The sequence below is a fragment of the Prionailurus viverrinus genome, chromosome B2 (genome assembly GCF_022837055.1).
Source record: "Prionailurus viverrinus isolate Anna chromosome B2, UM_Priviv_1.0, whole genome shotgun sequence".
Lineage (NCBI taxonomy): Eukaryota > Metazoa > Chordata > Mammalia > Carnivora > Felidae > Prionailurus > Prionailurus viverrinus.
The window spans coordinates 31757731-31776116 of NC_062565.1; the positions used below are offsets into that span (position 1 = coordinate 31757731).

General features: G+C 42.6%; 1 protein-coding gene across 1 annotated transcript; it reads left to right on the forward strand.

The window, feature by feature from the left end:
- The first annotated feature begins 2855 nt into the window (after window positions 1-2855).
- On the forward strand, window positions 2856-16173 carry LOC125165833 (DLA class II histocompatibility antigen, DR-1 beta chain-like). Its single transcript, XM_047859229.1, has 6 exons — window positions 2856-3027; window positions 9581-9850; window positions 13862-14143; window positions 14842-14952; window positions 15358-15381; window positions 15671-16173. The coding sequence occupies exons 1-6, from the start codon at window positions 2928-2930 to the stop codon at window positions 15682-15684; spliced, it is 801 nt and encodes a 266-aa protein (XP_047715185.1). The 5' UTR covers window positions 2856-2927; the 3' UTR covers window positions 15685-16173.
- The last annotated feature ends 2213 nt before the right edge of the window (window positions 16174-18386 follow it).

The following is an 18386-nucleotide window of genomic DNA, read 5'->3' on the forward strand; positions in this document are numbered from 1 at the left end:
AGAGAATTTTTTATTTTTTTGTCCACGTTGTTCTTATGCTAGCAACCGACTTCTCTGAAAGCTTTTCTCTTTAGATCAGGTCCCAAATTTAGAACTATAAAGACTGACAGGGTATCTTTTGCACTGAGGTCATCTTTAGTTTTCTGAATGGATGTGTAATAGTCTCTTGTTTCGCTCCTTTATCTTGCTTATGTAGCCTGTGGAATGAACGCATGACTAAAATAAAGATGCTAGCAACAATTAGTAGGGCTGTATGCTCCAGTGTTCTCAAAATTGCTCAACAATATTGAAATAGTTGGTTTGTTTGACAGGTACACCCCACTAGAAGAGATATTGAGACAAAGGAAGTAGCTCATTCTCCCCCTTGGAAGGAATAATTACTAGTAAGTTTACTTTTTCAGAGTAGAAACTTGTTTCTCTAGGGGCACCTGGGTGGCTGAGTTGGTTAAGCATCTGACCCTTGATTTCAGCTTGGGTCATGATCTTTCAGCTCCTGAGTTTGAGCCCTGCTTTGGGATTCTCTCTCTCCCCCTGTCTCTCTGCCCCTCCCCCCTCCTCTCTCTCTCTCTCTCTCTCTCAAGTTAAAAACTTGAAAAATAAACAAACTTGGTTATCTATAAGGATGGACTATAAGAAAAATAACTGCTAAAAGATTTTATTTATTTTCAGTAAAACAAACAACATTCCAGACACAAGCCTGGAATCACTGGGCAGTTGCTAGTGAAAAACCAAAGTGGAGTTTGAAAAACAATCTTGCCAATATTTACACTGAGTAAAGAGGTGCCACAACACAATAGCACAAGGTCTAGATTAAATGGATAGAAAACCAAACATCTTCCTACATACAATGTTCACGGACAGTCCTATGAGACATTGTTCTCTCCAGTTTTTTTCTCTCCAGTTATATATATATATATATATATACACACACACATATATATATACACACATACATACACATATACACATATATATGTTTATATGTATATGTATGTGTGTATATATATATACATATATATGTGTGTATATGTATATGTATATATATATTTTTTTTTTTTTTTAGGTTCTCAAGGCATTATAAAATACAGATAAATTGAACATAAAAATGACATTCAGAAGTTGAAACCCTGTCCACTAACTGAGATAGCACCATAGTGTCAAGAATGGCTCTATCCAAAGTTCCTAAGGGAGGACATCACTGAGATCCCACTGGAAAGAGTCCTGTCCAACTCTGCTAAGTGCTAATCCAGCCTTTAAATGACTCAGTCTTCTGTTGACGAAGTATGTTTTCCACGGTAAGAATAAATTGGCCCTGTTTATCCATTTCTTATTATTGTTATTTTTCATTAGGTTAGGGACCACTAACCTGCTTCTCACTTTAAGTTCCATATTAGTGCTAGTAGCTTTCTGAGAACTGTAGGACTTCTGTACTGAGCACCACTTTCTTTCGGGAACCAATTTAACTATCTTTACTGAGGATATGAGCCCTTATTTGACATTTCTTATACACAGCATAAGTGGAGCAAAATTGCTTCTCCTCTTGCTTTCAGTGAAGTTCAGCCTCAAGATCACCTGTACAAGTGATGGTTGGGTGACAGTCGCACCATTGTGTTTCCTGCACTCTTCTTATATTGAAGAAGGGTGTGAAGTATATAATAATTAAAGAAGCATAATTTTATTACTCATAACATAGTTAGGTCATACTCCTTGGTCCATTTTTTCAAAAATTATATTCAATTTTATAAAATATATACACATAAATTATATTCAAATTTATATGAACAAGAGTTGATAGTGTTCTTTTTATGTTTCAATATGTTCCTGATATAGAATTACCTTTCTTTGCCATTCCTCTTATTCTATAATCTAAGGTGAAACTTAGCTTGGCTTTCCCAGATTATCACATCACAATTAGCTTCTGAGTAAATTAGGATTACAGTTTGTCAAATTGAATGTGACATTGTCCTGGTCATGATCACATGACTTTCAACAGTACTGAACTATCACTGGGGTCCAGGAACATGGCTTTTTCTCAAATCCAGAGACAATAATGACTTCTACCCAACCTCTCCACAAAATGTTAAACTTAATAGAAATATATTTTTCCAAAGTGAGATACTATTTCTGTTCTGAAACTTGCACAGCATTATGCTGAGAACTCTGGAGTCATGATGGAAAATAATAAATTGGATTTAGGAATTTGGGGACCACTGATTATCTTTACTAGGAGGGACACTTGTACGTGAGCTGTGGGTGTCATTACATAAGGTAAATGCAAATGTTGTTATGTCCAGCAGTGAGTGACACTAATGAGGGAATCTTTTCAAGGAACTAGAATTACAACACAGCAGCCACCTCGATTTATATAAATAAAATGCCATCAGGGCCTTCATTTCAAGGTTAAGTAATTTGAGAGGTTAAGTAATTTCCCCAAACCTACAACACTATGGTATGGTGCAAAAAGGACAAGATTAAAGGTCTTTCTGACTTACAATTCTCTTCCCACCACCCCTTCAGCTCCTAAATACACTCACAAGTACATTTGTTGAAACAACTCTGTCTTCCAGTGAGAGAAATAAATGCTCCTAGAGTTTCAAACTTGTGTGAAGCACAAAATTGGCTCACCATAGAAGTCCAAAAATGTTTCACATATAACTAGATCAACCCTTAAGAGTACTAAATTAAACCAACCTTTCTAACTCGGGAAATTCTAAGTTTCAAAATTGGATCTTAATACTGAAACTCTGACCAGCAACAGATGATGCTTTTCATCTCTGAGACTGATTGGTTTTCAACACAGAGATTACCCAATCCAGAAACAAAAATGAATTCCTTCATTGGTATTACTTTGGATGTGGGTGAAGGATGGTCCTAGTCCTCACTGAAATTCGCCTGCTCCCCAGACCCTGTCCTCTCTGTTCTCCAACATGGCATGCCTGTGGTTCCCTAGAGGTTTCTTGATGGCAGCTCTGATGGTAATGCTGATGGTGCTGAGCCCTCCCCTGGCTTGGGCCAGGGATACCCCACGTAAGTACATACCTTGTTGCATAAGCTATTGTGGGGTAGAGGTAGAAAGGGAATTAGCTTTGTCACCACATCCAGGCCAGGTCCCTTAGAAATTTCTGACATTTTCTTCAGTGACCACCCATCTTTTTTATATGGATCCTCCATTCTTTCCACACAAAAAAGAGCCTGCACGCTTGCCCTTTCTACAAGAGCTTCAGAAGGGGCCTCCATATATATAGTCCATTTCTTCTTACTTCTCTTCCAATAAAACATCTCCAGCCTTCCATCCCTTTCTTCAGGTTCTTCAGAAGATTTAGAAATAATGGTGTCCAAACGGTTTCCCATCCAGTTGTTCCCTTTTTTATGTTGAGTTATGCCAGAAAAAGGGTAAGTTTGTCTGAAAATTTTATGGGGAGTCAAAAGAGATTAGAAAGATCTCTCTTAGAAGACCTTGTGTTATGGCCTCAGCAGGATCTCTGATGTTGGTGCCTCTCCCTAATATGTGAAGATATATCAAAGGGTCTCCCCCATTATTTCCCTATCCTTTATCCCCAAACCCTAAGGTTTGTAAGACCTGTATCCCTGTGCTATAGATTCTCTGACAGATGCTGGGATTTGTTCTCCCTCTATTTCTCCTGTGGAGAGTACCCTAGAACTGAAGCACAGAACCTTAGTACTTGAAATGACCCTATAGGTAAGGAGCATCCCTGGGTGTTCTTTGATGCCTTAAAGAACTTAAGCTATCTTCTGAAACCCTGCCACAGGTTAGTGTTCATTATGAATCTATTTTGGCCTTTCTATACTATCAGCTTCTCCTACATCTCCCCTTTCTCTGGCCTGAGCCCACAAGAATGTATTCAACTAATACAGAAAAAATTATATGAAATTCTATTTGCATATGTCAAAAATAGTCAAGTATCAGCAATTTCATATGGTTCAAACTGGACACCCTGAGCAGGTTACCAGTGGTGTGAAGGTTGTTTATATTCCTGGGGCTGAAAGTCAAGGGAACTCACTGGCCTCCTGGAGTCTTAGCCCCAAAGTTTGTAGGGTCATTCATCATGCCCTCTCCTTAATTAGCTATGTTTTTTTCCCTCTACTTCCAGTTCCTCCCTATTCTTTCTTCAGCTATGTCATCACCATTACTGAAAATCCTCACTGTTTGCCCAGACCCTCAGCACTATCACAGATCCATTGGATGAAATGAATTATAATGAAGTGTTCTCCTTCTTAAAATCACTTTTCCTTACCTGGGAATGTGTCTTCTGACTAGTAGGAATAGAAAGAGGAAGTTTGTCTGAATTTTTCACAGGAAGCAAATGGGATCTAATGTATTATCAGAATAAAAGAATGTTGGAGCTTGAGCCCCTTCATACTTCCAGAATACTCGCAATGATCAGGTCCCAGAACACTGGGTTTCTTCATTTGGGCCACAGATATTCTTTTTTTTTTTTTTTTTTTTTTTTTTTTTATGAAATTTATTGACAAATTGGTTTCCATACAACACCCAGTGCTCATCCCAAAAGGTGGGCCACAGATATTCTTAAGCAACTATTATGTACTGGGTTCTGTTCTAGGATCAGAGAATTCTATTTGGATAAGAAAGAAAGGCCCTACTGTCATGGAACTTACCTAATGACAATAATAGGATAAATATTTAACAAAAAAGAAAAAAATTCCAGAGAGAGCTATAAATGTTCTTTAAAAAATATATCAGGACTGTGAAATGGAGAGAACTGGTTTCACTGACTTCAGTACAGTGGGTAGGTAGTTCTCCCTGAAAAGTGACACTAGTTGACACATGAGTGATGAGAACAAGCCAGTCATATGAAGGATCTAAGGGACAAGTGTTCCAGGGAGAGGGAACAGGGGAAAGGTCAATGTGTGGGAAGATGTTTGCTGAGTTTAGAAGACAGAAAGAAGGCAAGAGTGGCTGAAGCATAACAAGGAAGTTGGAGAATGACATAAGATAAGGTTGGAGAGGACGAAAGGAGCCAAATCATCTTAGATCCTGATGGCAATGGTAAGAAATTTGATTTTTATTTAGAGAGATATGTGGGGCTACATAAGGGATAAAGGTGAGTCCATTTATATTTTAAAAAATAATTCTAGCCACCATGTGGAGATTGGAAAGTAGAAGGCCACAAATGGAGTCAGGGAGACCATCTGGGAGCATGATATCATTCTCCAGGGAAGACATACTTGTGGCTTCATTTAGTGTGGTAGTGGGTGACAAAGACAGTAGTAAAGGCAAAGAACAGATATGGGACAGATATTTGTAGGACATGTTAATGAATTAAACGGGTGGGGTGGGTAGGTAGAAAATCAAGCTTATCCCTAAGGGTTTTGCCTTCAATATTGAGTAGGTGGATGCTGATGCTGTTTACTGAGATAGGGAAAACTGAGAGAGGAAATTATTTGAAGTGGTAGTTAGAAATAAAGACTTTCTTTCAGTTTGAAATGACTGTATTTAACTTCTTCTTTAAAATTTTTTAATGTTTATTTTTGAGAGAGAGTGAGAGAGAGAGAGAGAGAGACAAAGCATGAGCAGAGGAGGGGCAGAGAGAGGGAGACACAGAATCCAAAGCAGGCTCCGGGCTCTGAGCTGTCAGCACAGAGTCTGACGTGGGGCTCAAACCCACAAATGGTGGGATCATGACCGGAGCTGAAGTCGGACGCTTAACTGACTGAGCCACCCAGGCGCCCCAAGTTTGAAATGATTTTTGATATTTATGTGGAACTCTCATTGGTCAGAGAGAGAGTTCAAGAGGAGGCCAGGTCTGGAGGTATGTATGTTGGTGTCATCGACACATGTGCTGTGTTAAATTCCAGGAAAGTAGAGGAGGTCACATAGGGACAGAAGAGGGCAAGAACCAATGAGTTAGCCAAGGTGACTGAGAAAGGTACCCAACACATGGAAGTCAAAGAAAGTAGTTTTCTTCACTGAGGAGGGAATGGCCGGTTGTGGTAAGTACCACCAAGAGGTGGGTGAATTGAGAACGTGACAGCAAAGTGAACTGGGTTTGGTGGACTTGATGTTTGCAGATTTGGTCGAATATCCAAAAAAGAAACTGGACTGGAGCATTTGAAAAGAGAATGGGAGCTAAAGAAATGGAGGATGGATTAGAGATAATTCTTGAGTAGTTGATCTCAGGGAAAGACTGTACTCTGGGATCAGGAAGCAGCTGGACCTAAAATATAAGAATAAAAGAGCACAGGGCACGTGTGAGGAAAGGGCACAGAACTTTTTGGCCCTCGCCAAGCATGCCAGTCTCCCAGAATCTCCACCTGTTCACTAACCCAAAAGCTCCCTGAACCATGACTTTTGGACTTTTATGGAGGCCTCATCACATAAGCATCATTGATTAAATCCTTGACCATGATGACTTTTGGACTTTTATGGAGGCCTCATCACATAAGCATCATTGATTAAATCCTTGACCATGATGACCGAACTCCAGCTTCAGCGTTTCCGCCCTCCCTGGAGGTCAGGGGGATGGGACTAAAAGTTTCAACCCACTTGGTTGATTCTCCTGACAACAAGCCCCAATCCCAAAGGGGTATCCAAAAGTCACCTCATCAACATAACAAAAGACACCTTTATTGCTTTTATCACTTAGGACATTTCTAGAGTCTCAGGAGTTCTGTGCCAGAAACTCAGACTAAGACCAAGTATATATTTCTTATTATAAATCATAATATAACAGCAACTGATTGCCAAGACAAAGAAACCAGTAAACTTTGGTCCTGAACAAATTTATTTTGCGGAAAAACAGCTCTCCATTAGAACTAGATTTTTTGAAAATGTAAGTTTCATGTAGGACCAAGATTTTAAAGAGGTATGATACTGGAACTTTTTTCCATGTAATTTTCAGCTTCTTCATGATTAACAGTGACTTTTTCACCAGTTTTTTCCAGATGGTTTTCACTAGTGGTTGTCATGCAGAGATAGCTCACCACCCCTCCTCCCTGTTTCTTCACCCCATGATTATTTGACAATATCTGGAGCCAATTATGGTTCTCACACTAGGGGTTTCCTCTGACAATGAGTGGGTAGAGGCCAGGGAGGCTGGTAAACAGCCTACTATGTCCAGAACAGGCCTCCCCAATCCACAACTACAAAAATGATGTGGTCCAAAATGTCTATATAGTGCTGAGGCTGAAAACTGCTTTATACTGTACTACTTCTAACATTTCTACACTCACACTTTATATACACACTCATCCTCCAATTTAGTATTCCATGGTTAATTTTAGCTTGTTTCATTACTAGACAGTTGCACAAATCCACCGCCTTTTGTGTTGAATCCATTCATTCAAAGCAAGTGCAACTCTTCATTTTTATTTTTTGCTTTAAGCCAAGTTTTTCAATATTTCACAAGCTTTTGCTCATTACATCTTTATCGACTTTCAACAACTTGCGTTTTTAAGTTTTAAATAGTGGTGACTGACACAAATATTTTCCAGTACAATGCCTCATATTTCTGCAGTAATTCTATTTCCTAGACCATTGATGATATCAGAAGCTTCCATTTATCCATATTACTTTGTTTTAATGTTTATTTTATTCTTGAGAGAGAGAGAGCACAAGCAGGGGAGACAGAGACAGAACCTGAAACAGGCTCCTGGCTCTGAGCTGTAAGCACAGAGCCCAATGTGGGGCTCAAACCCACAAACAGTGAGATCATGACCTGAGCTGAAGTCAGGCACAACCGACTGAGCCACCCAGACCCCCCTATCCCTCACTTTTAACCACAGGGTTATTCTTTTTTTTTTTTTAATGTTTATTTATTTTTGACAGAGAGAGAGACAGAGCATTAGGGGGGGAGGGGAAGAGAGAGAGGGACACAGAATCCGAAGCAGGCTCCAGGGTCCGAGCTGTCAGCACAGAGCCCGACGTGGGGCTCGAACTCGTGGACCACGAGATCATGACCTGAACCAAAGTCGGATGCTTAAACGACTGAGCCACCCAGGCGCCCCAACAGGGTTATTCTTTAACTCTTTTGGCATTGTCAAATGACAAAACTAAATCAATTTAGTAAACTATGTGATATCCTTTATTCAAGGCAAAATAATCCATGGATGGGGGAGTAAAGTGACTCACAAACTGTGGAGCACTTTCCCCAAGGGATTTGAACATTTATAGAGCATTAGAAGAGGGAACATGGAGACAGTGCATGATTGGCTAGAAGGTTAGGGATTTCCTTGTAAGGTGAGCAGGTGTGACTTTCCAAAGTCAGGTAAGCTAGCTAAACCTGAGTTGGAGAATTGTGATTGGTATCTGTTAAGATTGCTTGGCAGGTGTTTCCTGTAAGTGCAGGATGACTTAAGTTTAGATTTGGGATGTGAGTGAGATGCTGGGGTGGCCTCCATTTTACGGGTCCTGATAAAGAAATTAACTCTATTTTCACAGTTAAATGACATACAGACAAAAACACCAAATCTATATACATTTATATCATATATATCTATGCTTACACATATTAAAGCTACAGAATCACAAGTAAGAGCTCTGAGACACATTTGACTCCTTAATTCATCAGATCATATTTGCCGTATGAATTTTGGCACCAAAAAAAAAAAAAAAACACTTGATTTTCTGAGGTTCCTGGATTTAGAAATTCGGAAGTGGGATTGTGACCCTGTATTAGGATCACAGTTTTACTCTCCTTAAAACTCTTCATAGTCTCCCATTATATGTAATATAAAGTCAAAATCCTAATATCACCCTCAGGCTTTAAGTGCCCAGCCCCATGTGTTCTCCTTTCCTACTCTCCTTTCCTAATCGTTTCCCTTTCCTCCTCTCACTGTGCTTCAGTGAACTCTTTTCTTCTGGTTTCCCAAGCAAATTCACCATCAGCTCTTTCAGGCTTTTGCACATTGTATTACCCTTACCTGAAATGTGTCTTCCTTTCTCCCAAACACACACACACACACACACACACACGCCCTCTAGTTCACATCTAGTTACTCTTTCCTGTCACATCCTAAACATCCCCCTTGAGACCACCTGTCTGGCACCCTAAGGAAACTCAGATCACCCAGTTATCCCTGCTCTAGAACTGCAGTCTTGTCTTGTGACATTTCTCCCCCCAGGTAAATAAAGTCCTGCCTCGCTGGGTTTTGTCCATCACTTTCCATAAATTTTAAGCCCTGCGATTGGAGGGGATGTGGGGGTGTTTCCCTTCTCTGGGTTCGCAGGGGCCTGAGTCAGCTCAGCCCAGATCAAGTGTTGGGGGGGGGGGGAGGGGGACGCAGGTGGGACGTGTGTGAGGCCAGGAAAGGGCTGTGGGAGGCTAGGAGAGAGGTGGGTGTCCATCGGGAGGAGGCGTCCAGGAGGAAGCGGTGAGGGGCAAATCCTCAGGCTGGGAGGTCCGCCTCTGAGCCCAGGACCCAGTGACCCTGAGTGGCTCCCAAGAGAGGGGTCACCTCGCCGCCTCCCTCCGCCCCCGCCGGCAGAGGAGAGAAGAGCCGTGGGTGCTGGTGGTTTGGGGGTGCGGGTGGAGCCCCGAGGGGTGGCGGCGTCAGTGTCTTCCAAGATCCCGCGAGTGACCGGGTCGCCCTGTCCCCACAGCACATTTCTTGTTCCTGGGGAAGGCCGAGTGCCATTTCACCAACGGGACGGAGCAGGTGCGATTCCTGGTCAGATGCTTCTATAACGGGGAGGAGTATGTGCGCTTCGACAGCGAAGTGGGGGAGTTCCGGGCGGTGACGGAGCTGGGACGGCCCATTGCCAAGTACCTGAACGGGCAGAAGGACCACCTGGAGCAGGAGCGGACAGCGGTGGACCGGATCTGCAGACACAACTACGGTGTTGGTGAGAGCTTCACGGTGCAGCGGCGAGGTGAGCGGGGCAGGGGGGCTGGGGCGGCCGGGGCTGCGCGGGTGCGACTGTGAGACAGAGACTGGGTCCCAGTGAGCCTACAGGGTGTTGAGCAAGAGCACGTCACGGGGATCCCTGCGAGAGTGCGACGTCGGGGAGTGTGGTGGTGTGCCTTTATTAATGTGGGGACAGGGTGGTTGTGTCCTTGTGTGACTGTGGGGACAGTGTGATGTGTCCGTGTGTGACTGTGGGGAGGGCGTGGATGTGTCCGTGTGTGACTCTGGGGACCATGTGGTTGTGACCATGTGGACAGTGTGGTGTGTCCGTGTGTGACTGTGGGGACAGTGTGGGAGGGGTGCCCTGTGATGTGAGGGGGACAGAGAATGGGTGTGAGGGGGGCTGTGGGCCTAGATGTGGGGGCAGGGAGGGAGGGTGTGTGGGGAGAGGGAGCAGAGGGGGGTGTCAGGCATCCTTGGTGGCCTCTGAGGCCGAGGTTAGACAGTACAGGGGCTGGAGGTGGTGGACTGACTGGGGCAGGTCATTGGAGACATGGAGAAGGCAGAGGACAGTGTCTCCAGTTGGGGGCGAACGTTTACCAGAAGGCAGATGAGGATAGGAAAGAGTGGGGAGAATGTGAGGCCAGTCACGCTCTGTTTCTGACATGTGTGTGCCCTTCTTTCTTTCTTTTTTTTTTTAATTTTTTTTTCATTCAGTGTTGTTGACATACAATGTTTCATTAGTTTCAAGTGTACAACATAACACCTTTGACAAGTTATACACTAATCAGTGCCCAGCACAAATGTACCATCTGTCACCATACGTGACTATTACAGTGTCATTGACTATAGTCTTTGTGTCGTGCCTCCTATTCCCATGGTTTACTCATCTCATAACTGGAAGCCTGAATCTCCCACTCCCCTTCACACATTTTGTCCATTGCCCACCTCCTTTCCATTTGGCAACCATCAGTTTGTTCTCTGTATTTCTAGGTGTGATTCTGCTTTTTGTTTGTTTATTCACGTGTTTTTTTTAGATTCCTCATGAGTGAAATCATACAGTATTTGTCTTTATGAGTCTGACTTAGTTCACTTAGCATAATGGCAAGAATGGCACTTATCCAAATGGCAAGAATCCCATTTTTTATGGCTGTGTAATACTCCATTGTATATATGTACCACATCCTCCTTATCCATTCTTCTATTGATGGACACTTAGGTTGTTTCCATATCTTGGCTATTGTAAATAATGTTGCAATAAACATAGGAGTGTATATATCTTTTTGAATTAGTGTTTTTATTTTCATCAGATAGATACCTAGGAGTGAAATTATTAGATCATATGGTATTTCTAATTTTTTTTTTGAGGATGCTCCATACTCTGTTCTACAGTGGCTGCACCAATTTGCATTCCCATAAACAGTGTATAGGGGGTTCCTTTTTCTCCAAATCCTTGACCACACTTGTAACTTCCGACCTTTTGTATTTTAGCCATTCTGAATGGTATAATGTAATATTTCATTGTGGTTTTGATTTGCATTTCCTTGATGATTGGTGATGTTGAGCATCTTTTCATGTGTCTGTTAGCCATCTGTATGTGTTCCTTGGGAAATGTCTGCCCATTTTTTAATCAGATTTTTTTAAGATTTTAAGTTTTTTAAAATTGTTTATTCTTGAGTAATCTCTATACCCATCATGAGGCTCAAACTCACAATCCCAAGATCAAGAGTTGCATGCCCTACCTACTGAGCCAGCCAGGCATTCAATCAGGTGTGTGTGTGTGTGTGTGTGTGTGTGTGTGTGTGTGTATTGAGTTTATAAGTTCTCTATATATTCTGGATATTAACCCCTTAGAGTATATATAATTTTCAAATATCTTCTTTCATTCAGTAGGTTGCCTTTTTGTCTTGTTGATGATTTCCTTCATTGTACAAAAGGTTATTTAGATATAGTCCCAATAGTTTATTTTCCTTTTGTTTCCTTTGCCTTGGGAGCCATATCTAGAAAAATGTTACTATAGCCAGTCTCTGAGAAATTACTGCCTGTTCTCTTGTAGGATTTTTCTGTTTTAGCACATGCCTTTCTTAATTCTGAAAATTCTGAGATAGGGGCACCTGGGTGGCTTAATCAGTTAAGCATCCAACTTTGGTTCAGGTCATGATCTCTCAGTGAGTCTGAGCCCCAAGTCAGGCTCTGTATTGACAGCTCAGAGCCTGGACCCAGCTTTAGATTCTGTCTCCCTCTCTGTCTGCCCCTCTCCTGCTCATGCTCTGTCACTCTCCTTTCTCAAAATAAATAAACATTAAAAAATTTTTTTTAATTCTGAAAACCCTAAAATAAGTGTGCCTCTGTGTACATAAGCATTTCACTGAGAAAAAAAAAAATATCAGACTAATTGTTGAGGGCTGGGAAACTTTGAGGCACCTCTACTCTCTCTAAGGCTTCTGTTAGGTAAATTTCCTGGGACTTTTTTCTTTTCTTAGAGAACATGTTTACACATAGTTGAAATGATTGTAAAACTACCTTTCGAATTATAATTTTGATTCTTATCATTAACATACTGATGTATCTCTTTTTATAATGTCAATCATATTTAAGTAGCTAATACTATTTGTATAGTTACAGCAATTTACTTCACAATCCCCTTTGTTAGGTTCTTTCAATATTGACACTAAGTTGGAAATTTCTCTATTTTTTTTTCTAAACTTCTATTTTTTTCACATATTTATATGCCAATTATAATTACTGCCCTAAGTATTTTCTATTATCCTATTATCTGTGAGATCCCAGTTTTTTTCAGTAATTTTATGGGTTCCCTATGTAGTAAGATTGACACTTAGCTGCTATTTGATTCAGCATTTTCACCATTTTCGGGTATATATCTCATTCTGTTTTTTATTTTCCAGGTTAAGAATTTACACATTTTTACTTACTGAAATGTACTGTAAAATTGTTGCCAATGATTCACCACCAATTTGAAATCTACTACTTTGTGGTATTATATAAATGTTGTCCACCAAGTTTTCCATTTCTTTTAAAACAATTGTATTAAGTGAGGGCCTGATAGTGTCAAAGATGGTCTCAAATGGTAAACACAAAACTAACGAATCCCAGACGCTGCCCTGGCTTCAAATATCAGTTGAGAAAAAAAGATAATTATAAAATAACAATTCCAATAAATGTGGCTTTTTGTTGTTGTTGTTGTTGTTGCCAAGGATAGAGATGGATCACCTGAGTGTAAAGATAAGAACTTTTTAATGAATGACTTTCCTTCCTTCTTTCGCTCTTCTTCAGGATCATGCTTTTCTTGAGACTCAACTCAGAGATACATAAAACCATCTCTGTGTGTTCCTGCCTCCCAGGGTGGAACCATTTCTGTCATTTTCTAAGGTGTGAGTGCACTGAGGTAACATTCCCTGGATTTCCTACCTTTTATCCCCATCTAGACAACTGCTGTTTCCCAACTCATTCACAATGCTTTGAATCATATTTTCTCTCAAAGTAAACAAAAACAGTAAATAGCTAACATATTATGAAAGCTGAGTTCCAGCCACTATTTTACATATTTTAGATCCATTGATCCTCATAACAGCCTAAGAGGTATGTTAATATATTTTCCCCTTTGTAGGTGAGACTCAACTAAGGCACAGAAGAATTTAAAAATTCTCCCAGGTTCAACTAGTAAGAGTCAGAGCTTGGATTTAAGCCCAGGCAGCCTAGCTCCAGATGTGATACCTTCAATTAATATATCTTATGTCAGGCAAAGATTTGTAAACACTTCAACAATGAATAACTGTTTCACGCTATGGAAAAAAAACACATAAATTTCCATAACACGTCTCGATTCTAATGGGCCTGTGCTGTCAGGATTGAATTCAAGACTCATGAGACTGGCTGGTACTGGGCCACGTGGCCAGCTTTGAGGGAGGCCTTCACGAGATGCAGCCTGGGACCAGAGACCGGAGGCAGGAAGGCAGCCAGCCAGGGAGACTCCCTCTGTCATTCTCACTTAGTCCCGCTCCCACTTGTCTTCTAGTTGAGCCGACAGTGACCGTGTTCCCCTCGAAGACGCAGCCCCTGCAGCACCACAACCTCCTGGTCTGCTCCGTGAATGGTTTCTATCCAGGCCACATTGAGGTCAAGTGGTTCCGGAACGGCCAGGAGGAGGAGACTGGGGTCGTGTCCACAGGCCTGATCCGTAATGGAGACTGGACCTTCCAGACCCTGGTGATGCTGGAAACAGTTCCTCAGAGTGGAGAGGTCTACACCTGCCACGTGGAGCATCCAAGTCGCACGAGCCCTATCACCGTGGAATGGAGTGAGTAGCTTTCTGATCTCATAAGTTCCTCACCCAGCAGGGAGGGGACTTTGCTTTCCCTGAGTGTTAGGTCTCTCCTCTCCCCACATCATACTGTCATTTGCTCCATGTTCTCCTCACCACAGGTCCCTGGGGGTAGCCAAGTGATTGTTTCCACAAAGACCTTACTCCTTGGGAGACAGTTATGCCTGGCAGGCAGAAAGAGGTCATGCCTGTTTTGAGCCTCCCTGTGATATCACAGTTCATGGTTCCCCCTTGACCCTGGGCACCAGCCCCCCACCTCGGGTTGGACTTGTGCTTTTGGCACTGTTGCTCTGAGTTCCCCATTGTGACCTAAAAAGAGGTACGTCATCTACAATGTAGGGACCTTCCTGACATGAGGAGAGTCCAATCTCACCTCAGGTTTCTATTAGCTCTGTTCCCCTGGACAAGCTACTTAAACCTCATGGAGTCCCACGCTCCTCCTCCATCAAATGTTGAAGTAGTGGATTTAACAGAGCTGTGATATTTAAAACGACTTCATTGCCTGAGTCTATTATATATTCAGTGTGATTTTTAAATCTCTTTTATGGTAACGTCCAATTATTCTAGTACCTTCAGGCAGACTTCTTCCCCCATTCTCAACGCTCTGAATCTGAGTCTCAGTTGGAGAAGGAGGACTAGGGATAAACATCACTACAACTAGCTTCTTCTCTCAGGGGTACAGTCTGACTCTGCACAGAGCAAGATGCTGAGTGGAATCGGGGGCTTTGTTCTGGGTCTGCTCTTCCTTGTGTTGGGTCTGTTCATCTACTTCAGGAATCAGAAAGGTAAGGCACCTGTTGGTAATTGAGACTCCCCGTAGAATTTTTAGGGGAAGAAATATGGCTTTTTTAAAGTTATTTCTCTTGTATCAGTGGCTCTTTATAAAACATCTCTTTAACCTGGAAATTTCCTGGAAATCCAGACATTTCCTGGAAGCGCATGGAGATCTTGAGTAGAATCCCAGGGGCAAATGCAGAAGGAACCACTAATGAAATCACAGTGGATTTGTATGACAGAAATTTCATGGGTCACCCCTCTCACTTTCTGCTGTCCTCTCAGCCCTGCCATCATGTGATGTGGGTGGTGGTGTTAGAGAAGTCTGAGGAGTGGTCTCTGGGGCTGGGGACATTGTATCTGGGGACAGACTTGCCGCCATACTTTTAAGTATATATGTTCCCCCTCTCTTGCAGGACACTCTGGACTTCCACCAACAGGTAATGCTTTTAATCCTCTTGTAGAGATAGACTTGGCCTCTTAGAACTGATGTAGAGACAACAAGCCAGGAGACAGAAATCATAGGAAGACTGAAATGTGATCAGTTTGCAGTAAAGCTTCTTTTCACCTGTTAATAAATGGTTTGCACTCGAAAGTAGCTTTGGTTCAAGGATACTTAAGAATATGTTCTTCTTACTGTGGTGCTTTGACACGAGGCCCTGAGAGAGGGGAGAGGAAGCTGCTTGTGGAGGTGGGTCTGGGAACAACACTCTGCTCTGTCTTCTGCAGGACTCCTGAGCTGAAGTGGAGATGCTGACACTCCAGGAAGAACCTTCTTTTCAAGCTTCTTTGCAGAGTGAAAAGGTTCCCAGCTTGGCAGGGGAAGAAATCTTGCTGCTTTAAAAGTTAGTTCTCTGTAAATCAGTGGCCCTGTAGAAAGCATCTCTTTAACCAGGAAAGGGCCCATATTTCTTCCACAAACACGGTGCTTTCTCAGGATCTGTTTTGCCCTGGCTTCAGTGACCCCGCAGAACCCATGCTTCCTGATGGCTCCCTCCACCCCGTCCTTGACCTGGAAGCCCCAGTACTGACTGCAGCTCGTTATCTTCATTCTCTCCTGGCCCTCTGTGAATGCAGCCCTTACAGCCTCCCCTGCATTGGAACTCACCTTCTGCTCACATGTCTTTAGAAGCTTTTCTCAAGTAAACGTGGAGTGAAAATCACCCCTTTCACATAGTTTCAAGGAAAAGAAGTATTAAAAAAGGAGATAAAGGGAGGATTCTATCACATAACAATCATGGTTTTCATTTATACTCCTGAATTTTGGTTACATGTGAATCTGAAGATTTGCTTGGTTCCTTCCCTGTTTTTCCCTTGGGTCTTCTGCATTCTGTGACTTGGCATGTTTACCTGAGCTAGAAGGAAGCCCTTAATGAACCCATATCATGTTGGTGTCCTGTCTCTGTGTTCTCAAAGAAAAAGACACACATGGGGCGCCTGGGTGGCGCAGTCGGTTAAGCGTCCGACTTCAGCCAGGTCACGATCTCGCGGTCCGTGAGTTCGAGCCCCGCGTCGGGCTCTGGGCTGATGGCTCAGAGCCTGGAGCCTGTTTCCGATTCTGTGTCTCCCTCTCTCTCTGCCCCTCCCCCGTTCATGCTCTGTCTCTCTCTGTCCCAAAAAATAAATAAACGTTGAAAAAAAAAAATTTAAAAAAAAAAAAAAAGAAAGAAAAAGACACACATGGGTCCCTTTGCACCATGGGATATGAAAGAAGACAACAAATACAAGAAATGCAGGTTTCAGTTCAAAATGGTGACAGAGGAAGATCCTGAACACACCTCTTCCCATGGACACACTGAATGTGTAGCTACATGTGGAACATTTTCCTCTGAAAAGAAAAAAAGCAAAAACAAAAACAAGTAAAACTGGCAGGGTAACCCCTTTACATAGGGCAAAAGAGAGGGAAGCCAAGTGGAAGTTAGTAGGAGAGGCTAAGATACAATGTCACCACAAACCCCAAGGCCAGCAGGCAGCCGTAATAGGAGAGATCTCAAAGCCCAGAGTTTCTCCCTGAGGACTGAAGGGCTTATACCCCACATCAGGCACTCCAACTTTTAAGACCAACACCTGAGAGACAAACCCCCAAAGCATCTGGTTTTGACGACTGATGGGGCTAATGCCCATGAGATGCAGGGGGCTGTGGCAAACTGAGTGTTTGAAGGTAGAAGAGGGACAGTAAAGTATCCTCCAAACTGAGAAGGCACTTTGAGACCAGGAAAATGAGGCAGGTGACTCCATCGAATTTATGCAGTTTTATTTAGGTAACTTACTGACGGGGCATCAGGCAGGCAATGATCCATGTGCTGTGCAGCTATTCTCTGCAAAGTCTGGATCTTAACCCATGCATTTTATAGAGCAAGGGGTTGTGGTGAGGTCAAAGTGTCTTAACGTTTAACAGACCTTATGGAAGCACCTGTGTGGCAGAAAGGGGTGGAGGTGACTGTGTTATCTCTACTAGGTATCTAAACAACTTTAGCGAAGGCTAGAACAAGACTTCCTGCATTTCAGTCATGGCATACACTAACCTCCAAGAGGCCTGGAACATTAATCCCCAAGGGAGGTCATTGCATGGGTAAGAACAAGATGGAGGGCCAAAGAAGGGGTCAGTATTGTCAGCATTACTACAGGAGAAACAGCTCTTTAAAAAAAAATTTTTTTAATATTTATTTATTTTTGAAGGAGAGAGAGACAGAGTGCTAGCAGAGAAGGGGCAGAGAGAGAGGGAGACAAGGAATCTGAACAGGCTCCAGGCTCTGACCTGTCAGCACAGAGCCCAACACAGGGCTCAAACCCATAAGAACCCACGAATCATGAGATCATGACCTGAGCCGAAGTCAGACACTTAACCAACTGAGCCACCCAGGTGCCCCCCCCCAAGAAGAAACAGCTCTTAAAGGGCCCATGAAGATTCACCTGCCCCAGGGTCCAGCAGAGAAACAGCCCTTTGAAACATGCCCAGAATTATATGAAAGAGACTTATTTTTAAGTAGGGCCTCTGGGAACACTCTCTGGGTACAGATGCTTGTAAATACCATCTTCCCACACTCCCCTCTGCTTTGCTAAAAAGCCAGCAAGTGCAATCTTTTTTCATTCACCTTTTCCTTTATTTATTTGCCTTTTTTCTTTTCTTCTTATTTTCTTATCATTCTCCTTTTTTTTTTTATCATTTCTTTTCTTTTCTCATGGCAGTTCCCATCCTTGTAATGCCCTCTGCCTTGCTTTCACCAGTGGGCATCATCTTTGTGCTATCCCTCTGCCATGTTCTACAGCATTAATATCTCCCAGAGGGGAGCTTCTACATATGTCTGGTGCACTGGATTTTATGCCTGGTGACCTGGTTTTTGCAGCTGCCACCCAAAGAGGTGCCCCTTAATTGTCTGGCTCCAAGGGCACTGGGACTTGTGTCTCAGGTTCACATAGGACTACAACAATCAGAGAGACAGTC

What these genes read in the sequence shown, in the direction of transcription:
- LOC125165833 (XM_047859229.1), top strand. Translation starts at nt 2,928, where the DNA reads ATGGCATGCCTGTGGTTCCCTAGAGGTTTCTTGATGGCAGCTCTGATG. An exon ending in CTTCACGGTGCAGCGGCGAG is followed by an intron (nt 9,851 to 13,861) that starts GTGAGCGGGGCA and finishes CTTGTCTTCTAG; the next exon opens with TTGAGCCGACAGTGACCGTG. An exon ending in CCCTATCACCGTGGAATGGA is followed by an intron (nt 14,144 to 14,841) that starts GTGAGTAGCTTT and finishes TTCTTCTCTCAG; the next exon opens with GGGTACAGTCTGACTCTGCA.